We start from the raw sequence: 24,321 nt of genomic DNA, 5'->3' as shown, positions 1-24,321 counted from the left end.
AGAAAAACATAAGTTTCAAATAATGGTCCAAGTCAGGTCAATGTATATAAGGCCAAGATAAAGAATGATGTAATACTGAGCAAGCAAAACTGAAAGTTTACATCATTCCAGGGCAAAGCACCAGATTGCAAAAGTGTAAAATATAATAAGGCGTAAAATCCACGGCTACAAAAAAAATTTTTTTAAGCAAAATGAAATTCATTTATAAAAGGATCCCATCAGATGACCAATAACCAATGCCTTGAGTTTCAGTCCCCTTATAGAAGTCACTAGGTCTTGAGCCTCAATACAAAATCAGGGTTAACAAACCAAATTATGTAATCCAGCTTGTCTAAGAGGAAATAATTTTTTTAAGTTTACTTATTCATTTTGAGAGAAAGAGTGTGCGGGAGAGGCAGACAGAGAGAATCCAAAGCAAAAACATTTTACAATTATTGAATTTTTATGTTTTTCTACCACTTAAGAAATTTGACATAATCCAAAGAATTAATTATATTCAATTTTTAACTATAGTTTAAATTACTGAAGGCACTTTAATAAGTTATAATTAATACTTGTATATAAGTATACTATTTAATAATATTAAATATATGATTTAGTAAGCCGATTATGTGTGTGTGTGTGTGTGTGTGTGTGTGTGTGTGTGTGTGTGTATAAAACAAAGCACAAAAGGTTGTAAGTACTCTTCATACTCAAAAGCTCCTCAGACAGTGAAGAATCATATTAACAACATCCAGTTCATTTTTGCATGGTCTTTAGCAATTAAAAGATGTTAGAGGAAGAGAATGTTTAAATACAGATACACCTACTTTTCAGAAAATCCAATGATCAAAACTCTGAGCTTTCAAAACACATAAAGAGATCATTGTTCTATTCATAAAATGTAACCAGTTTTCTACAAAATAGCTACTTCTTTATTCTAAAGCAGTATTTGTTTCATAAAAGTTACACTCAGCTTTCAATGACCTTTTTATTTAAGTATAAAACACCTATTACTGTGTTGTACTGAAAGATTATTTCTCATTTCCCTTACATTTTTTAATTTCAGAGAATAAAATCTACAAAAGATAACCTTCTTTTTGCAATTACTTTTAAATGTACCTCTATTGTTTAAAATACTAGTGAGAGTGGAAGAAGTTCCTTTCTATGCCATATCTTTAAATTGTCATTTCTGGCCTTGTTTTTGTGAAGTAATTATCAGTTCTAAATCTTCAAGGATACCAACAAGTTTGACAGTTTTATCACATCCAGAGAAGGAATGGTACAGAAATGGCTGAGAACATGGAAAGGGCCGGATGCCAGAGATTACAAATCCTGTAAATCCACTCTTGCCCCTGAGCTCTGCTCTCCCTATAAGCCCCATCCAGTCAGGTTTGTCAGGAAACCACTGCCTCTAAATATGAGCACAAGGAACCAGGGATTATATACAGTCTTATGAAGGAGACTTTTGTTATCAAAGTACTGCTGATACTAATCAAGTGAAGAACACTCTTTGACTTGTACAGGCCCTGGAAAATGACTTACCTTTATTACTGTTACCTGTTGCCTTCTTGCCAAAATAATCACAAATGACCCCTGCATCTTCACTGTGGCGGCAGTTATGTCTTCCAATATCTTGTTTGATACAGTCAGCTAGGGACCGCTCATTTCCTGTGCACTTCACATTATCCACATGGATGGGGCCTTTCCCTTCCCCAAAGTAAGCCATGGTTCTTGCTCTGGCAGGGCCCCTGGAAACAGAGCGTTCTTGAGGATGTGGAGAACCAGTCACTCATACATTTTAACACATCACAACATATACTCTCATTCAATTAATTTTAGTATATTAAACTTAGCATCTATGTATGCTAAAAAAAATTTTATTTCATGACTATCAAAAACAAGCTTAAAAGAGATAACTCTACCTTCTTTGTTTTGCTAGCCCACAGTTTCTTTACTGCCCTGGGTGCCTCTAATTTAAGTTTTGCTAAGAAAGTCACATTTAATGGCATGTCAAAAATTAATGATAGTCTTCGACTCTAGTTTTTATTTTTGTTTTTAATTTCAATTTTTTATTATTTCTTAATTTTTAAAAAATATTTTATTTTTGAGAGAGATTGACAGAGTGTGAGCAGGCAAGGGGTAAAGAGAGAGGGAGACACAGAATCTGAAGGAGGCTCCAGGCTCTGAGCTGTTAGCACAGAGCCCCACACAGGGCTGGAACTCAGGAACCACAAGATCGTGACCTGAGCCAAAATCAGATGCTTAACCAACTGAGCCACCCAGTCACCCCTAATTTCAACTATTTAACATTTTTTTATTTCATTTTTATTCTGTTTTGAGAGAGAGAGAGAGCACGTGCATGATGGGGGAAAGAGGTAGAGAGAGAGAGAGAGAGAGAGAGAGAGAATCTTAAGCAGACTACATGCTCTTTTTTGAGACAGAGAGAGAGAGAGAGAGAGAGCACATGATGGGGGAGAGAGGCAGAGAGAGAGAATCTTAAGCAGGTTACATGCTCAATCCCATGATTGGGGTTCAATCCCACAACCCTGTAAGATCATGGCCTGAGCAGAAATCAAGAGTAAGAAGCTCAACCAACTGAGCCACCCAGGCACCCCTTTATTTTATTTTTTATGAGGGGGGAGGGGCTAAAGGAGAGGGAGAGAGAATCTTAAGCAGGCTCCAACACCCAGCCCGGAGCCCAAAGTGGGGCTCAATCTCACAACTATGAGGCCATTTTTTTTTAATAATAAAGTTTATTTATTTGAGAGAGAGAGATTGAACACATGCACATGGGCAGGGGAGGGACAAAGAGAGAGGGGAGAGAGAGAATCGCAAGCAGGCTCCATGCTGTCAGCACAGAGCCCGATCCAGGGCTCAATCTTGCATAAAATGTGACCTGGGCTGAAACCAAGAGTTGGACACTTAACCCACTGAGTGACCCAGGTGCCCCTTAAACTCTAATTTAAGCAGGAAAAAAAATCATCTCAAAATTTTCTTAAAGAACATAACAGTGTTTTTAAAATTGGTTAAAATTGCTAAGAAAATTATGAGGTTAGATAATAACCCAGGGAACTAAACATTTTAAAGAATACTTTAAAAGTAAAAACATCTGATTTTTAGAGGAGAAAGAGAAAACCAGGAATCACAAATAGAAGGAACATTTACTTTGGTATGTTACTTTTTTGTTGTTTGTTCTTAATTACACAGTACTTCTTTTTAAATATCCAAATATAAAAGCTGAAAGTGAAATATTTCAAACTAACACCACATTCAAAACTCAATTCCTGGTAAATGGCAAAATTACGAAAGCAAAGTTTTATTTTGAATTATCCTTACAACTTCAGGTAGGGAAAGATTTATTAAACAAGACACAGATGGTATACTTTAAATTAAAGGACTAATATATTCAATAAAAATTAAGAATGCTACTTTACTAAAAACCACCCTAAGGAAAGTTAAAAGATAAATTAAAAAGTTGATGCATATATTGTATTACATATTCACAAATATATTTGTTGGTGAATCTATCCAATAGAATCGATTCTCATACAAAATAAAAAGAATTCTCAAAATTCATTAAAAAAAGTTTTAAAACCTTAACAACCCAAGAGAAAAACAGGCAAAAGGCAGGTGTCAAATTAAAAGAAACTGACTCATTAAAAATGACAATTTGGCCCAGATTTCTGACATCAAAACATATTCTACTTAACTAAGGTAAAATTATTATACTTTCCTTATAATTATGCAGAAATCTTAGCAAAGTTTATTGATACAAATCATCTGAGAAATTAATTTGAAAGACCCTCTTCAGCAATGAGAACTGGCCTCACATGCTTGTGGTTGGCAACACATTCACTTCAAAACTGACACAGGGCACCTGGGTGGCTGAGTTGGTTAAGCACCTGATTCTTTATTTCGGCTCAGGTCATGATCTCAAGGTTGTGAGACTGAGCCCCACATCAGGCTCAGCATGGGGTGTGAAGCCTGCTTGAGAGTCTCTCTCTCCCTCTCTCTCTGTCCCTCCCCGGCTTGTGCTTTCTCTCAAAATAAATAAATTAATTAAAAAAGAAAAGAAAAAGAAAAAAAACTGATACAGCTAGTAGTAAGTTGTAAAAGATCCCTATGCCCAAACAGATGATTCTTACAGTACTCTTAGAGTAAGTCTTTTTTAATATAAAACTTATTTAATAACTATAGAAGTAATAAACGCTCACTGTATCAAATTTACAAATAAAAATATAAAAATTCCCAACAACACACTGTTAGCATCCGGGTACATTCCCTTCCTGTACATATTTATGGGGAAAAAACTAACTATAATTTTTAGTGGTTAAAAAAATTCATTGTACACATTAGTGTAGTAGATCTCAAACTTCAGAGTACTTAAAAGACCACTTGGGTTGATTCTGAATGAGTGTATCACCAGTGGGACTTAGAAATCTATTTTTTCATAAGCTATAGGTGATTCCTATTCAAGGAGTTCTACATCAAACTTTAACATAGAAAAATTAGAGTTTATTTCCCCACTGCTGCACATTTACTTTTAAAACTCAAGACTTTTTATAATTACATACACACACACACTTTCTTTTTTTCTAAATGTAATTTTATTTTAAATTCCAGTATAGTTAACATACAGTGTTATATTAGTTTCACATCTACAATATCATGATTTCAGTTCCATCATCTGGTGCTTATCCCAAGTGCACTCCTTAATCCCCATCACCTATTTCACCCACCTCCCCTCTGGTAACTATCAGTTTGTTTTCTTTCTTTTTTTTTTTAATTTCATTTTTTAAAATTTACATCCAAATTAGTTAGCATGTAGTGCAACAATGATTTCAGGAGTAGATTCCCTAATGCCCCTTACCCATTTAGCCCATCCCCCCTCCCACAACCCCTCCAGTAACCCTCTGTTTGTTCTCCTTATTTAAGAGTCTGTTACACACACACACTCTTAAACAGAAGTTTTTGTGGACAGCTTAGATTTCTTCCCAGAAGTAGTATTTTTGTTCAACAGGTATAAACATTTTTTAAGGTTCTGGATATATATTGCTGAATACAGGGCAAGTCTTTGGGAAGCAAGTTATTCATTTGAAATATGTATAATTAAAATGTGATTATTCAAAGAAAAGTTTTTCTGCTTTATTTTGTGCATCATAGTTCTGATCTATCTGGAATTTATTTCTGCTTAGTGTTAGTATGGGATATAGTTTTATTTTTGTCCCTAAGGTCATTGTCCCAATAACTTTTCCCACTGATTTGAAAGGCTTTTTAAAAAATGTTTTTTAAATGTTTTTATATATTTTAGAGACAGGGAGAGACAGAGCGTGAGTAGGGAAGGGGCAGAGAGAGAGGGAGACACAGAATCCGAAGCAGCCTCCAGGCTCTGAGCTGTCAGCACAGAGTCCGACACTGGGCTCGAACCCATGAGCCATGAGATCATGACCTGAGCTGAAGCCGGCCACTTAATCGATTAAGCTACCCAGGCACCTCTAAAAGTCTTTATAATTTAACATTTATCATGCTTACATGTACATAAGTCATTTTTTGGTCTTTACAATACAGTAATCCCCAACCTTGGCTACACATTAAAATTACCTTTGGAAGCTTTTTTTTTTTTTTAATTTTTTTTAATGTTTTATTTTTTTATTTTTGAGACAGAGAGAGACAGAGCATGAGCGGGGGAGGGTTAGAGAGAGAGAGGGAGACACAGAATCTGAAACAGGCTCCAGGCTCTGAGCTGTCAGCACAGAGCCCGACGCAGGGCTCAAACTCACAGACGGTGAGATCGTGACCTGAGCCGAAGTCGGAAGCTGAACTGACTGAGCCACCCAGGCGCCCCTGGAAGCTTTTATATTATAGCAAAACCTGAACCCCACCTGACATCAATTAAAGTAAAATCCATGGGAATGGGGCTGGTCATGGGTAATATTCTTTTAACTCTCAGTGTGATCTTAGTGTACACCCAAAGTTGATAATCACTGCTGTAGTTAGTATCGTTGACTTCTTGCCTATTCCTGTGCCAGTACCACATGGATTTGATTCCAGATGACTTTTGAAGTCAAGTTCCTCTCCCCACCCCTACCCTCAGCCACACCAAGAAAATAAAAAGATTTTTATAAGGGCAGCATTTAATGAATAGATTAATCTCTATTCTGTCTTCCCATTCAGGATTGTTGTATATCACTTATTAACTTTTCTACCTTTGTAAAGATTTACTTTTTTTCATATAGGTCTCAATTCTTGTGATTATTCCTAGTTAGGTTGTTTTTGGGTTTTTTGTTTGGTTTTTGGGTTTTGTACGCTCTAAATGATCTTTTTTTCTTTTTATTTTCTACTTAGCTTATAGCAACTATTGCCTTTTAAAAAATAACACTAGTTCTAGTGTCTTTCCCATTGGTTCTCTTGGGTTTTTTAGTTGGACAATCACATTATTCATGTAACAATTCTGACTTCCTTTTCAATACTGGTATCTCAATGCTTAATGATAGTGGGACTTTCAGATAATACTGAGTCATTGAAGTAATAGCAGGCATGCTTGTTTTGTTCCTGTTTGATGAATGTGATATAAAGGTAAGGTAGTTTTATTTTATCCTAAGCTTCCTAAGAGACATAAGGAAGAAATGGTGATTTTTAACATATAAAGTTTTGCCATTATTAGTTGATCATATTTGTTTTAATTTATAGATCATACACTGAAATACATTAATTGAATGCCTCACTTTGAACCATTTTTATATTCTTGCAATAGACTCCCATTTCTTCAAATCTGTTTAAATACACCATTGGATTAAATTTGCTAATATTTTGTTTGAATTTTTGTATGTAGATTAATGAGATGGAATATAGTTTTCTTGATGTGTGTGTGAGTATACTTGGATTATCTAGTCATGAAATAAATTTACATTAGTCTCATAAAATGAATGGAAAGATTTCCATCTTTTTTCCCACTCTGCATCAATTTATATAACTTGGGAAATACCTGAATTGAAGATCAGTCAAAACTCCTCAGCAAAAAAATCAGAGTCATTGCTTCCGTGATCACCAATCTATTTAGGTTTTCTATCAATTTTCATAATTATATTTTTGTTGAAAATGTGGTTTCCTACATAATTGATCATTTCATGTAGATTTCCAAGTTTATTAGCTAAAAGTAGTTCACAGTATTCTATAATTTTTTTAACCAGATATGTGTATCTGCTCGTATTCCTTTTCTTTTCTCTAATGTATATTTGTATTTTTGTATAGTTGTATTTTCTCTCCTTTTTCTGAGTTAGAATCGCCAAATATTGCTTATTTTATTAATCTTTTTAAAAAAAACAGAAATAATTGTTGACAATGTGGTTGTATAATGTTAAGCCTTTTGAAATTCAAATAGACATCATTCAAAGAAAGTAAAAAATTAATAGCATTCTGAAATTAAAATCCCAGGTGATTCCCATCAGTGTGGGAAGTGAGGATGAGTGGAGGTAGAAAGTAAATAATAGCATGCTAAGGGAAACTTACAGATAATTTCTGAAATTGGTAAGAAAATATGCCAGCATGTTTGCTAAAAATTTAAACAGAACTTCCAGTAAAACAATAAGAATGCTGAGTGTCCAACCACTAAAGAAAGGAAAGAATGAAAGTAGAAAATTGGGTTGCTTGCATATAAAAAAACAGAAGAGTACACAAAGAACAGACAGACAAAAAATCATCATAAATACCATAGAAGTAGATGATAGGTAGAGATAAATGTATAGAAAATAAAATTAGACCCATTAAATAAAATGAAGGATGATTTCTTAGAAATTTATCAACTTACAGACTAAAAGAATGCACCATTTTAGATACATTAGAAATAGAAGTTAGGGAACATTTTAACTAATAAAAGTGCATGATTAAATAAAGAGATTCTCAGCAATGTAGTGGAATTTAAAAAAACTTTCTGTGACTTTTTTTTTTTTTTATCAACTAAGGACTGTGTCATCTATAGAAAAAAGGGAAGGGACTTCCCACTAGGCTACAGCCAGGCAGTAATTCACAGCAGACAATTTCAATACATTAGACAGTCTTTAAACTGGGATGTAAGTGCTCCTGGGAGTAGAAGATGACTTTCTTAGGATGCATGGCTTTATGGGAATCAGTATTTGGATCCTCAAATGACATGTGTATTGTCGCCTAAAACTGGTTTGGCTGAAATGAAAATCAACTTCTCTTCAAAATTTTCCTCTCCTACTACACAAAAAAAAGACATATTTTTCACTCATCCCAAATCCTACCACAATGCATTACTCCAAGATTTAAAAGCCTCTGAAGTGGTCAAAAGAACAATTCAAAATATATGATAGCAATGAAGTCTCCTTTAACCAAGCACCATAAACCCAACTCATCAAAGTTAGAAATGGGACCTTTCTTCAGTTTTTATTTCCTATATTTAATACTTACTTACCAAATTTTTGTTTGTGTTGTCTTTAATCGGTTGTATACTAGAAATCATAAACTCTAAAGAGGAACTTTTTAGAAGGATTTAATTTCTCTCTCTTTCTCTTGCTCTCTCCATGTACATATACACATGCACATACACACAGGCACACACACATTTGCATAAGTATGTATATATGTATATACTCATATACACGTGTTTTTTAAAGCATTGCAACTTTAGGATACTGTGGAGAGGAAAATTTTAAATACAATTTCAAGAGAAGTAACTATGTAAAATTTCTCAAAGTCAAAGAAGAGCTTGTTCATGTATTTTTTTTTATTTTTTTAAAAGTTTATTTATTTTTGAGAGAGAGAGAGACAGAGTGCAAGCACAGCAGGGGCAGAGAGAGGGAGACACAGAATCAGAAGCAGGCTCCAGGCTCTGAGCTGTCAGCACAGAGCCCGACACAGGGCTCAAACTCACAAACCACAAGATCATGACCTGAGCCGAAGTCGGACGCTCAACCGACTGAGCCACCTAGGTGCCCCTCACGTATTGTTTAAATAGATGACAGACAGTATCAAGTCACTATTATACTGATATTCCATTGGATTATAATTAAGAGTGATATAACTGTTCTATTTCTAAATATCATACACAAATATGCCAGAAACTAAATTATATCCTTTGCAGCTATTTAATTATAAGGTAAAAACTAGATATACTTAATTTTAGGTCTCTACTAATTCTCTAGGGACACACAATTTTGCAAATTCTTTTGAGGGGTACTAAAACAAATATGCAGTACAAGAACAATGTCATCTTGAGAACATATGCTAATGGATTCACACATAGTTCAAATAGAATGGAATTTCCATCATAGCTATTTAGTCTATCTTGACGAGTGTAACTGATATCAACACATTCTCTCTGAGCCCTCTAAAAATAATATGCTCATATGCTAGACTTTGTCAGACATAATGTAAAATGTAATGCATAATTAAATAATGCCTTTTACTTTCTGTTCACTCTAAGTATATCTACATTAGTTACCATTCATGTTTCCTGGTTTTGTTACTTCATTTTGTTTCTCTCATTGTGGAAATACTGTCTAATGCTATTTGGATTCTCAGTATTTCCAAGGAGTATTTCCTCAGTATTTCCAAAGCCTCACATATAATTTCCTCAGTATTTCCAAAGCCTCACATATAATTTCCTCAGTATTTCCAAAGCCTCACATATATATATAATATATATAATATAAAAACTTCTATTTCTAACACCCAAGCCTTTTGACAGCTTAAAAGTCTTCTAGATTGATTTCTACAAAGACATGCCTTATTAAAGAATTTTTAACAATTCCAAGTAGACCTAGGGGAAAAAATATTCTCTAGTCACATACTTGTTTACAATTATATATATGTTCTTACATGAAATCCATTTCCCCTGAGTGGAAAATTATAAAAACATTCAAGTGTATTTAGATTAATCAAATAGCCACATGATTCTCATGTAAATATTATTTGATGGTAAATTATACCCTGTGCACTAGAAGATGATTATCCAATTTGTTATAACATTTAATTACTGATTTACTTATTAGGAGACTTTATTTTAAAGAAACAATTACACAGTAAGCTCTTCTTTCAATGCTTTTCTTGATAATTCTTACAGAAACATTATTGAAAATTGCTACAAACTTTGTTCACTTAACCTATATTATTTCTTACCGAAATTCACCATTTAAGTTAAATGCAAAATAGGGGCACCTGGTGGCTCAGCCAGTTAAGTGTACAACTCTTGATTTTGGCTCAGGTCATGATTCACAGTTGTGAGATCCAGCCCCGCATAGGGCTCTGCACTGACAATGCAGAGCCTGCTTTGGAGTCTTTCTCTCTCCCTCTTTCTCTACCCTCTTTGACTCTCTCTTTCTCTCAAAATAAATAAACTTTAAGTTAAATGTAAAATGGACTAACCGGTAAGTTAAAAGCAATAAAAAATGTAGAAAGAAATTAAAGTGAAAATGTATTGATGGATATGCTTATGAACTTTTCCTCTCATTGATTAGACACACAATTCAAGGATCAATTTGATCTTTCCCTTCCTATTTCCAAAGATAACACTAAGTTTCCTGGATTATTCTGATAAAAAATAAAAGTTAGCCAAGTAAACAGTCTCAAACAGCAATATACAGCAAAACCTTGGATTGCAAGTAACTTGTTCTGCGAGTGTTCCACGAGATGAACAACATTTCTAATAAATTTTAACTTGAGAAACGAGCGATGTCCTGCAACACGAGTAGTACGTGATGCTAAATGTCACATGATCATGACTGAGTCAGTGGTTCTCTTTCACTGGAGGATTGTGGGTGATCATCTCCCATGCTCCCATGCTTGGTCTCAGGATGCGGTGTTTGGCAGAAATCAGTGATTTTTTAGAACATTGGAAGGTGCCCATAACGGGACTAGTGTATTTTTTTGTCACTTCAAAGTACCTATGGACAGTCCTTTACTTTTCCATACAAGAGTAAGCTTAGGAATGCTTTGCTTCATTCAAGGTCATTGGATAGGTTCCAACTTGGTAAAGTTGCACAAAAAGAAGAAGATTCCATCGAGCCAATAGGTAGCAGTTAGTGACAGTGAAAGTAGTCCTACACAATAATCCTCCTCTTGTCTCCCTCACACCAGCCACAAAGGTTTCCAAAGGTAAGTGTAGGTTAGTTTATTTTTCTTTATATTTTGTAGTTTCTTTATTATTTGTATTATATTACAGTACTATAATCATTTTTATATTAATATTTTTGGGTTGTGGAACGAATCATCTGAGTTTCCATTATTTCTTATGGGGAAATTCTCTCTGACATACAAGTGCTTTGGATTATAAGCATGTTTCCTGAACGAATTATGCTCACAAACCAAGGTTTTGCTGTACTTTAATGGCTGATTTTGGATAAATTCACTGTGAATGCAATGTAAGAAAAATAATACATTTTTTTCAAATAAAGGAAGGAGTGTTAGAAAAGTAGTTAGCAAAGGAAATAAATCGTTGACAGGGTTCACCGAGGCATCTAACATAAATTCTTCCTATCTTACTTCTATCCTTCATAATTTGAAAGCTGAAAATCTGTGTCATATGCCTATTTTAATACTGAAAATCTAGATCCCAGATAATGGACCCATTTACCATAAGACAATTGGAATTACAACTAGGTCCAAAACTGAGCAGGAAATTGAAGTTGTTTCTGGGTAACCAAAAACAACTTTGAATTAAAAATTTAGAAAAAACATTTGAATTTTTATTAAATTAGAAATACTTTTAAAAATAAAAATGTACTGGGGCACCTGGGTGGCTCAGTCAGTTGGACGTCTGACTCTTGGTTTCGGCTCAGGTCATGATCTCACAATTTCGTGGGTTTAAGCCCCTCATCAGGCTCTAAGCTGGCAGTGTGGAGCCTGCTTGGGATTCGCTGTCTCCCTCTCTCTGCCCCTCCCCCACTTGCACTATCTCTGTCTCTCTCAAAATAAATAAATAAATGTAAAAAAAATTTTTTTAAAGAAAAATGTATTCTGCATAGAATAAGCAGTTAAATTTATCAATATTTAAGATATGCATAGATGTATAATTAAAGGTTTTTTAAAAATCCAAACCAATATTAGTAATCTATTATGAGTTCATCAATTCATTTCAATTTCAATATTCATTTCAATTTTATATCCTCTACACTGTAACATGCTACATATATTTGTAGCTGCCAAATCAATACTCACGGTGCTTTCAGTCATTTGCAGACATGCACAAAGCCTCAAAAAATGTGCATTGCCCAGCTGAGGCATCAGAAGAAGATAATCTGCTTGTTTATTTCAGCTCTCAAACTGAAACAAGTGTCCTTTTCCCAGTCTATTTAGTGCCATGTTTATTGCACTATTACTCATGCTTCAGTGAAACCTATCCAACACCTGTATTTTCTCCACAAGGCACATCACAATCATAGCCTTCTTCCACTTAGTAATGCTAGGTAGCACTAGATAGCACTGTGCTGGGGGGCATTTTAAACAGTGAAATGATTAACAAAAAAAGCATAAAAATGCAAAATAAATTTTAAAAAAAGTACTAACAGACCACAAAATTCTTAATTGTTTCCAAGATTGAGAGCTAAAATGAGAAGGCAGAGCACTGCCTTGTTCAACCTTAACTCTAGAAGCAATGGCTCAGCATTAGCTAATGCAGTGTTTCACTGTGATTTTAGAGAGTGGAACTACTGTGAATACGGAGAACTAAGTACAATTTCATAACCCCAGAGTCTCTTAAAAGGCTAGAGTATTGAAACCTAAATCATAGAGAAAAGGTTAACACCTCTGCCTGACACAAGCAGTATTATGAATATTAGATTATTTGCTATTATATAAAAGCTACATTTTTTTTAAGTAAGCTCTAAGCCCAGGGCACCTGGGTGGCTCAGTTGGTTGAGTGTCCAACTCTTGATTTCAGCTCAAGTCATGATCCCCCGGTCATGGGATTGAGTCCCATGTCAGGCTCTGCACTGAGTGTAGAGCCTACGTAAGTCTCCTTCTCTCTCTCTCTCTCTCTCTCTCTGCCTCTGCCTCTGCCTCTCTGCCCCTCTCCCCTGCTCAAACACCCTCTCTCTAAAATAAAATAAAAAATAAAATATAAAATATGTATTTCTAAAAAATAAAACAATTAAGTTCTAGGCCCAACGTGAGGCTTGAACTCAGGACCTTAAGATCAGGAGTTGCATGCTCTATGGACTGAGCCTGCCAGGCACTCCAAAAGCTACATTTCTTATATAACAGTGTATATGGCTTATAGGAGAATAGAAAAATTTAAATAGACTCTAAATAGTATGTCTTCACAATTCTGAATCAAGTCAGCATGCTGCCAGTATTTTCAATTGATTCATAGAAATTAATTTTAGGTAAGAAATAACTCATCAGAACAAACCTGAATAGTTAGAAATGTTCATCAAGTAACCATTCCAAATAATTAGGTTTTTCTTACTTGTAGCCAAGCTGGCGACAAATCACAGTTGCGTCCTTATCAGTCCACCCATCATCACAAATTGTTCCCCACTGGCCATTGATGAAAACCTCCACTCGTCCTTCTTTCTTATTTTCTCCATCCATCAGTCTGATAGGAAAACCTAAGTCATGATTCAAAAGTATTAGAAAAGCCAAAACAGCAAACTGATGTCAAAGTATGAAAGACTTTGTAAAACACAAATCATTTTTTTAAATTAACTATAAAATTAGCTGGGTAATACGAAAGAGTGAATGAGAGAGAAGTGTTAATAAAAAACCATATCCACTTTTGCAATATCTTTTGAAGTCTTTGGGTCAGAGTACTCACTTGCTCAACTATGAATTCCCAAGCACTTGGAACAGTACCTCATATATAGAGGACATGCCACAGCTGTTTGTTGTATGAATGAATAAATGAATGAATGGATAATTAGCACTGTAATTTGTGAATGGTTTTATTACCACTAACTTCTTTTTTTTTTAATTGAGGTTCAATTTATAGTGTAGTATTGGTTTAAGGAGTAGAATTTAGTGATTCATCATTTACACATTAACACCCAGTGCTCATCCCAACAAGTGCCCTCCTTAATGCCATCACCCATTTAGCCCATTCCCCTGCGCACCTACCCTCCAGCAACCCTTAGTTTTCTATCGTTAAGAGTCTCTTATTATTTCCACTACCTTCTAAATAGTAAAAGATATTTCCTTGGAGTTGTTTTTGTTTCATGTCTGGTCATTTATCCTTGAACACAGCTAAAAATTTATACTCCAAAGCTGAGATTTTTAAGAAGGCATAAACATATATACCCTTGGCATGCATGGGTAACTTGAATGTGTGGGGAGAAAAAAAACGAAGGCAGCTAACAAGGACAATTTCCATCTCAGGCTTCTCATTTACTATTGCTTTCAAAAGAAGGGCTTAAATCATACAAATTACTAAGATAACTAAAGTTGAATGTAAATGTTATGTACAGCATGGTGAGTATAGTTAATAATACTGTATTTCATATTTGAAAGTAGCTGAGATTAGATCTTAAAAGTTCTCAACACAAGAAAAATAATTTTTTGTAACAATGTAAGGTGATGGGTGTTAATTAGACTTGTGTTGATCATTTTACAATGTATACAAGTACTGAACCATTATGCTGTATGCCTGACACTAATATAGTGTGTCCATTATGCCTCAAGACTTTAAAAAATGCTGAAGCTAGAAAATAAAAATAATAAAAATTTAAAATAATAGAAGTCATTCCTTTTTTTTTAAAGTTGAGAAACTGATCTCTAGCAAACTGAGGTTTATCTAAGTTATGTAAATGATTTATAGAATTTCATGTATCTCTATTGACACCATTAAAGATGGTGCTATTTACCAAGAAGCATAAAATACCTAGGGATAAATCTAACCAAAGATGTAAAAGATCAGTATGCTGAAAACTATAGAAAGTTTATGAAGGAAATTGAAGAAGATATAAAGAAATGGAAAAACATTCCGTGCTCATGGATTGGAAGAATAAATATTGTCAAAATGTCAATACTACCCAAAGCTATCTACACATTCAATGCAATCCTAATCAAAATTGCACCAGCATTCTTCTTGAAACTAGAACAAGCAATCTTAAAATTCATATGGAACCACAAAAGGCCCCGAATAGCCAAAGTAATTTTGAAGAAGACCAAAGCAGGAAGCATCACAATCCCAGACTTTAGCCTCTACTACAAAGCTGTAATCATCAAGACAGCATGGTATTGGCATAGAAGCAGACACATAGACCAATGGAATAGAATAGAAACCCCAGAACTAGACCCACAAACGTATGGCCAACTAATCTTTGACAAAGCAAGAAAGAACATCCAATGGAAAAAAGACAGTCTCTTTAACAAATGGTGCTGGGAAAACTGGACAGCAACATGCAGAAGATTGAAACTAGACCACTTTCTCACACCATTCACAAAAATAAATTCACAATGGATAAAGGACCTGAATGTGAGACAGGAAGCCATCAAAACCCTAGAGGAGAAAGCAGGAAAAGACCTCTCTGACCTCAGCCATAGCAATTTCTTACTTGACACATCCCCAAAGGCAAGGGAATTAAAGCAAAAATGAACTACTGGGACCTTATGAAGATAAAAAGCTTCTGCACAGCAAAGGAAACAACCAACAAAACTAAAAGGCAACCAACGGAATGGGAAAAGATATTTGCAAATGACATATCAGATGGACAAAGGGCTAGTATCCAAAATCTATAAAGAGCTCACCAAACTCCACACCTGAAAAACAAATAATCCAGTGAAGAAATGGGCGGAAAACATGAATAGACACTTCTCTAAAGAAGACATCTGGATGGCCAACAGGCACATGAAAAGATGTTCAACGTCGCTCCTCATCAGGGAAATACAAATCAAAACCACACTCAGATATCACCTCACGCTAGTCGGAGTGGCCAAAATGAACAAATCAGGAGGCTATAGATGCTGGAGAGGATGTGGAGAAACGGGAAACCTCTTGCACTGTTGGTGGGAATGCAAATTGGTGCAGCCACTCTGCAAAACAGTGTGGAGGTTCCTCAAAAAATTAAAAATAGACCTACCCTATGACCCAGCAATAGCACTGCTAAGAATTTACCCAAGGGATAGAGGAGTACTGATGTATAGGGCACTTGTACCCCAATGTTTATAGCAGCACTCTCAACAATAGCCAAATTATGGAAAGAGCCTAAATGTCCATCAACTGATGAATGGATAAAGAAATTGTGGTTTATATACACAATGGAGTAATACGTGGCAATGAGAAAGAATGAAATATGGCCCTTTGTAGCAACGTGGATGGAACTGGAGAGTGTGATGCTAAGTGAAATAAGCCATACAGAGAAAGACAGATACCATATGTTTTCACTCTTATGTGGATCCTGAGAAACTTAACAGAAACCCATGGGGGAGGGAAAGGAAAAAAAAAAAAAAAGAGGTTAGAATGGGAGAGAGCCAAAGCATAAGAGACTCTTAAAAACTGAGAACAAACTGAGGGATGATGGGGGGTGGGGAGGGTGGGTGATGGGTATTGAGGAGGGCACCTTTTGGGATGAGTACTGGGTGTTGTATGGAAACCAATTTGACAATAAATTACATATATTGAAAAAAAAAAGATGGTGCTATTTAATTGAAAGCACCCTCACTGCACCTTGCATACTGTCATGGGTTGAACTGTGAAATCGTCACGGTGGGCCCTAATCCAGTATGACTGATGTCCTTATAAAAAGGACAGATTTGAATAGTGAGATACACAGAGGGAAGACTCTGAGGAGGCACAGGGAAAAGATGGCCATCTATAAGACAAGGAGAGTAACCTGGAACACAGCTTCCCTCTTAGCCCTGAGCAGCAATCAATCCTGATGACACCTGGATTTTGGACCCCAGAAATGTGAGACAACACATACCTGTTGTTTAAGCCATCCACTGCATGGTACTTTGTTACAGCAGCCCAAGCAAACCAATACACTTTAGATCACCTAGTTACTGAAAGGGTCTCCAGCTTCGGGGCCCCTACGATTTACTGGTACGGATTTAGGGAATACCATGAAGCATGCGGAACTGATTAAAGCTAAAGAGGCGAAGTAAGCAGCTAAAGAAAAAATATCATTTCTCTTTAAAACAACATATGACATTGCTAGATTGGCCTTTGTTTACTGACAGAAATTACTGTTGGCAAGATGAACATACCCTACTTTGATCCTTCTGATCCATTTTTATTTCTCCATCCTTCTTTGTTTTATCCCCAGAGTTGTTGGCACTTTGGTTTCTGTACCTGTCATACTCACTTCGTGGGGCGGGCATCATAGCAGAATCAAGATAGCAAAATCAAAATCAACAAATGTTTATGAAGTGCCTACCCTATGCATGGCTTATGTTGGGGTTTTAGCCATGTCACAAAACACAGTATATTTGAAACATTACATTTCTTATTAATGCATCTGAAAGTTTGGGGTTTTTTCTAAAAGGAATAAGGTAGAAAAGTTATCCTCAAAGAAAAAAATCCAAAAAGGTGAAGTTCTTTTCTTAAAGTTCTTAATTTTTAAATTTTGGGATGTTTGGTCCAAAATTAAGTAAACATATGTACATGGAATTAGATTTCCACATTCCATTCTAGTCATTTTATGGGCAGTTTTTCATATACCATAAAAATAAAAATGAGAAAGTGTTTTTAAAGCCTCAGTTGCATGCTTTGTATAAATAATGCATGCAGTATTTCTGAACCTAACTTTAGCCCTTCATTTTACAAAATCATTGGATCTTCAATGCTTGCAGGGCAAACTGGATGACAAAAGCCATTCTATCAACACCACCTTACTGTTTAAGTTCTTTTCATTATGGTAGCAATAATATACATGTTTTATTTCTAAAATCTTAAATATAAAGTGCTCGGGAAAACTAAATAGTCCTCTGGGCATCTAAGTATCTTTAATATATAATTTAATTATATATTTCAAACTTGGACCTCCAAAAGTTTTAATTTTCCTGTAACATTGATATAATACATTATTTTTAGAAAATAATATTTTTACTAGAAGATAAAATTTAGCTTATGTTAAAAGTCAAATTTTTATATTGTAAAATTAGGTAAGAGACCAGCTCACTGTGGATAAAATCTCTCTAGGATATAATACTCTGAAATACAGAATTGGTGCAATATTGGGGCACCTGGTTAGCTCAGTCAGAAGAGTATGAGATTCTTGATTTTGGGATCATGAGTTCGAGCCCCACATTGTGTGTAGGGATTACTTAAGTAAATAAAACTTAAAAAAATGATCAGTGCAATATTAAAATGAGAAATCCATATATTTACCATTCTGCATATTTCCCCCAATTCCCATAAGTATTAACTACATTCTTATTAGAATTACTTTTATTGAATTAGAATATTACTTTTCAGCATTCCACCTACATGTCTACTGGACAAGTATTAATTTTGAGAACACTTTCATTCACTTTCAGAGTTAAGGTACACAAGTTATCCTTTAAATACTTGAAAACAGTAATAGTCCAACAGCTCATTATTACAGTGTCAAAGGACTAAAAAAATCTCAATTGCTTTTAAAAATGCTGCTTTGTATATCACTATTCCATGATTTCCTTCTCTAAGCTTCTGTTTTAAATATGTAGTCCTTTTTGATAAGTGGGAAAATAATAATCTCTTCGGATGGATAAATGGTAATATGATTCTATTCTAAAAGTATATTTGGCTCAGACATAATGCTCTTCAGACAAATGAATAGTTAATAAATGTATTACTGAAATTAGGACTCAAGACATTTACAATAATGATCACATATTTTATTAATAATTATCATCCTCAGCTTTTTAAATTTTTAAAAAATATGTCTAGAATCCTAGAATTAAAGATTTTCAGGGTAACCGAAGAGATTAGTTGCCTAACCATATGCATGTATTTAACCACACGGTCCTTCAGATAACTCAGATTATCATATTTTGTATAATATTTATAGTAGTTCATCGCCTGGAATACTGATGAATAACGTGCCTGAATATATCACTCCATGATCGAAATACCTACTATCTAGGGCTAAGGGTATACATTTCTAGCAAACGTTTTTGGTTTTTTTAATTAAAAAAAAATTTATGTTTATTTTTTTGAGAGAGCACACAAGCAGGGGAGGGTCAGAGAGGGAGACAGAGAATCCAGAGCATGCTCCGCTGTGCTTTCCACTGTCAGCACAAAGCCTGAACCCACAAATCCTGATATCATGACCTGAGCTGAAGTTGGACATTCAACCGACTGAGCCACCCAGGCACCCCTTTAGCAAATAGGTTCTATCTCCCCAACCACATACAATCTTTCATCACATAATCCTGGGAGGATTACAATCCCCCAGAAGAAGAAAGGATTAAGAGAAGAGGACAAATGAAAAGCAAAGTTGGAAGTATGGCTTGTAAGGGATAGAGTAAAATATTGTATTTCTACTTGATATAATGCTCGATTAGTGCAGTGAGTTCTCACAGTTTAGAGTACAAGGAGGAATCAACTATGTACTTTGACAAACTTAAATATACAATACAGTTAATACTGTGAGATTCAACAAGTTATGTTATTTTATAATGTGAAGATTTAAGCTTCACAGTCTCAAAACAGAAGGATACAAAAGGGGTTGATTCAACTCTGAGGTGAAAAGTAAAGACCGCTTGGGATTATTTTAACATCTATTCACCAAAAAATATGTGTTTGGATATATAATAGGGCCATGGTAGTGTCTTGACAAGTCTTTTTAATATCTCCCTGTGTCTTATCCATTCATATTTATTCTGCCATCCTCAAAAGATGTTAAGATGTTAAGAATAGTCAGATGTTAATTAAATCTGTCAAGGACATGTACGTGCTCTCTGCTCACAAAAGGATCTTTATCCATAAATATTTCCAGACTATTAGATGAGCTACTTACCTTTTATCCAATCAGAAGTCTAGAGAAATTTGGAACTGGGGAACAGTATAAGACACTGATGGGTTTCTAGAGTAACAGGGTACCTTAAAAAGATGGATTGACTATTTTCTCCAGTGAATCCACTTAGGAACCCACTGAGAAATTTGAAAGATCTAGGTTAGGACCCAGCAATGAATGGCTGGTGACCAATGACTGACAAGGCCTTGGACCTAAAGAAGAAATAAATCATAGGAGAGAGAGCTATTGTTTTGTTCCGATTTTTTAAAATCCTGTCCCCAATTTTTCCTTAGAATTCAAGATGAATGAGAATCAGAATAGGGGACCGATGAATAGGGCAACAGACATTATAGCTTCTTCACTCAATATTTCAGATCCATGTGACTATAAAGATTTTTAGTGAGAAATGTAAGCTTCTAGGTAAAGAACAGTAACTTTAGGAGCAAAAATTTTATAACATTGGTGGAGAGACTCAAAAGTTGATTTAGAGCATTATTAGAAAACTGACTTAAAAAAAGCCAAAGCTGAGAAATGTTTCACATGCCAGACCAGTGGATAGAGGTGCATGGGCTATTGAATTATGGATACTCAAAAGCTGTGGCCAATCCTCACCCAGTGATAGTCTGTGTCCATTGCCACCAGGGTAGCAGGTGATACCAACATCTTCCCGATGGCTGCAGTCATGCTTTCCCCACTGCCTCCGGGAACACTGAGTGAAACTTGTTTCCTTTCCGGAGCAGCTGACATCATCCAACCATATGGGCCCTGTGCTTTCTTCAAAGTGGTTTGCAGAGGCTTGTTTGCCATATCTGTGGCAATAAAATAAACGCTGTGCATGGAACTGCTGTCTCTTGTGTCAAGGAACCACAAAACATAAAAACAAACAACCTAATTAAGCATCATGACTCTGGAGGATATTTGTTCTTTCTCCTATCTTAAGGACACAGTTCTTAGAGCAGTGTTCACTCCAGCACACATTTTGATCACATGAAAATTTTTGATTGATTCAACAGGTACCTAATGGATAATTAACTCATGAAACAGAATGCAAAACAAGATAGAACTCCAATTTCTGACAATGGAAATAATATCATGAACCATAAAACCAGAACAGTTGTCTTGTTTCAGCTCTGAAGAGCCACCTGATTTCATCACCTTCTCTAGACCTCTTTGGTATCATCCCTTCCAAAATAAAACTGTGTATATTAGTTCAGTGATTCCTCAAACACTACACCCACTCCATCATGAGACTTGCTTGGATTTCGGCCATAAAAATCGAATAATAGCAATGTTCTTAGTTTTTCATAAGGTTACATAAATCTGATTTTTAAATTTTTTAGAAATTATCTTTGTGTTCCAATTGACCTTAATTATAACAATGCACTACAAAAAATTATAATAAATATATACATTATAGAACTAGGTAAAATCTGCAAAAAAAAAAATTTGGTAACTAAGTCATTCATCCTTCACCAATTTTACTTTCTTTGTTCTGTAAAATCCAAATCTCCAGAAATCACTGAGCTAAAAACTATTTAAGGTGCCTTTCAGGCCTAAGAGTCTATGTAATTAAACTCTTACTCTTAAAATTTTATGTCAATCACTTCCCTCACTGAATGCTTTCATTATTTCTGTACAAAGAATATAAAGAGATCTTTCTGGCATGAAGTTTCCCAATTATTTTCCTTTGCACATATTTGATACATTTATCTAAGAAGATGAACATTTTAATAGGTTAAAACAGTTCAGCTTTTAATTAATTATTCTAAGATTTCCCCTATTTTGCTGACTAATCAAATCTGAGCTAGAAAAAAAATTATCCGAAATCTCATATTGCTACCACTTTCAACTTATACCATTTATCCAAATAATGCATCATTCTGATTACTGTCTGTCCATATCAACTATAGAACAGATGACAAGACGTCATTTTACTTTGGCATTTTATTTGTGCAAAGAAACTTAGAGTTCACCCATTCCTCATCCCAAAATGGTATTCTGCTTTAGAAATTCTCCTGTAAACCAAAAGTACATGTGGTACATGCCTATTTTACCTTCCAACACAATCTTATAGAACTGTTAACAAATATTAGTGAGAATACTTTTTGAACCATTAAATTCTGATTCTCTGTATATACAAGAAAAATTGAATATATTTGTAGAACAAAATTAATAAAATAGAAACACTAAGTCTCTAAGTCTCATTCTGTTGTTTTTATTAATAAGGAAAAATATGAAGATAGTGACTAATAATATTTATGAATCTTTCTAAATCTGTGAAAATAGAATGCAGTTCTCAGGTCTAACATTCACTTAAAGATGAAATAGTATTTATTAAATAATTCTTATTAATTAAGCATTAATATTTATTTGGTTTGTACATCATACCCCTCAACCCAATAATTATAACTGCACTGTCCATGAAAATTCAAAATATTGGGCAATAATATGTATTTATATCTTCATGATATCATTAGTTATAACAGGAAAAATTAAACTAACCTAAATATTAAGTAAATTATGACATGAATATTCAATGGACATTATGTTATCATTAAAAATTATGACTGTAGTACTATAAAGGTAAGAAATATGGATAGAAAATGCATGTACTTACTATTAAAGTTGTTATAAAATTATACACACAAATTATAATAATAATGGTTTAAGAATGGAAAATTTAGGGGTAGTTTTTAATTTTTATTTTCTAAAATCTAATATTTTACATTACTTTGACAAATTTAAAAAATATGTTTAAACACGATCATACCTAGCTTGGATGAAAGTATATTTTTAAGGTTTAATGAGTATATGCAATTAGCTCTGTCTCAAGCATGAAATAATTTTGCCAATTTTTCCAAGCCTGAGAATTAATTCAAGCATGACCCAGAAATATGAAAAACAAGAAAGAATGGGCATTCATAGGCTTCATTCAAATATTAGCTAAAAGGCATCATTTGCAGACCAACTGAAATCTTTACTCTGGAATGCATTATGTGTGTGACATGAAATATATTGCCCAAAGTGTGATACTAGCTTTTAAGAGAGTAAGGTCAAGGGTGAGTTCTAAAGGTCATCTCATGACAAGAAGGCTGTTTTTCTCAAATAAAAGTGATAATTATCATCACATTTAAGCAAGGGATTGACCCTGGGCTTGCCTGCAATTTTAGACACAATGATGTCAGAATTAAGAACATCTAATAGCAGTGATGCGTCAGAAGAAAACCCAGCATTCAAAGCATACAGTCTTACTTGAATGGACACAAAGAAAACCTAAAAGTCACCGATGGCTCCAATCAATTACTCAAGAAGAGGGGTGGTGACAGGAAAGGTAATGAGATAAAAACAAGACATGGTTATTTGTCATCACAGAAAATGTTATTTTTTTTTAATTTTTATTTTTTATAGTTACTCCATATATAGATAGGTGAATAGGCAGGTAGGTAGGTAGACAGATGATAGAGAACATGCACTGTTAGTATGATAGAAATTATAAGTAAGGATTGTAAAATGAGGATTTAAAAAATATAACTTGCATTGAGCTGCATCATATCAATGGACCTTACTTAAATCCCAGTTGTCGGCAAACCACATATGTATTCAGCTCAGTCCAGCCATCATCGCAGACAGTCCCCCACCGTCCCCTATAATACACCTCCAGGCGACCCTCATGGCTGCCTTTACCACCTCCAAGTCTGATGACCCCATCTGTGGTAAGAAGGAGACACAGAGACTGAGTAAACCACTTATCAAAAAAGGAACAACATTTTAATTTCACTAAAATTATCACCTCTCTCTCTAGGCCTTTTGTTTAACTTATTTCAAGACTGCTCAGTGATCTGTCATTGGACTGTTTCTGAAGTATGACATAACATATATTTGTCCTAACAAAATATTCTTTTCTCCTTATTTGCACTTCTAATTTCTGATCAGAAAAATATACTCTGATATAATTCCAAACTAGTTATTTAGATTTCTCCAGATTAAATAATATTTGGGAAATTTCCTATAGCTTCAATCTCCAGAAGTATGAGAAAATTAGTCATTTAAACTAAAAAAATAAGAAAACATCGAAACTTGGAAATGGTTCAAAATTTTAACCGCAAATGAAAAAAGTACTGAAATACAAAGACAGAAAAAGCTATTCTGGTTAAAGTGTGGTCTATCGTGTCAATGCATTTATTATTCCTTAGGCATTCATAAATTATAAAAACTGGGGTACACGTCTCACTTGTGTTCTTTTATTGATAATACAGATCTGAATTTGAAGCTTATGAGTTCAATGAATAATTAATTCCCAGAAAACCCTGTTAAGAGCTGCGTAGCAGATATATAATACATTTATCCCCCCAAAAGTAGATTTAAAAGCCATTTCCATGCAAGATAATCCAAACATCCCCAAATGAAACATATAAATAATCCTGGGTAAAGGTGATACTTTTCATGA

The 24,321-nt window shown here is 34.6% G+C and overlaps 1 protein-coding gene across 2 annotated transcripts in view; it reads right to left on the bottom strand.

Annotated features, from left to right (window-relative positions):
- Positions 1-24,321, bottom strand: part of PRSS12 (serine protease 12) — a 76,670-nt gene that overhangs the window by 19,315 nt on the left and 33,034 nt on the right. For both annotated transcript variants that reach the window (XM_027063474.2, XM_053217008.1), the window contains 4 exons: positions 23,441-23,582; positions 20,487-20,683; positions 13,409-13,550; positions 1,525-1,730 (listed from right to left, as the gene is read on the bottom strand). In XM_027063474.2, coding sequence (XP_026919275.1) covers positions 1,525-1,730; positions 13,409-13,550; positions 20,487-20,683; positions 23,441-23,582 — 687 coding nt within the window. The remainder of the gene's footprint in view (positions 1-1,524; positions 1,731-13,408; positions 13,551-20,486; positions 20,684-23,440; positions 23,583-24,321) is intronic.

This window comes from Acinonyx jubatus, chromosome B1 (assembly GCF_027475565.1).
Source record: "Acinonyx jubatus isolate Ajub_Pintada_27869175 chromosome B1, VMU_Ajub_asm_v1.0, whole genome shotgun sequence".
NCBI classification, from domain to species: domain Eukaryota; kingdom Metazoa; phylum Chordata; class Mammalia; order Carnivora; family Felidae; genus Acinonyx; species Acinonyx jubatus.
This window is presented reverse-complemented; position numbering and strand designations above follow the sequence as displayed.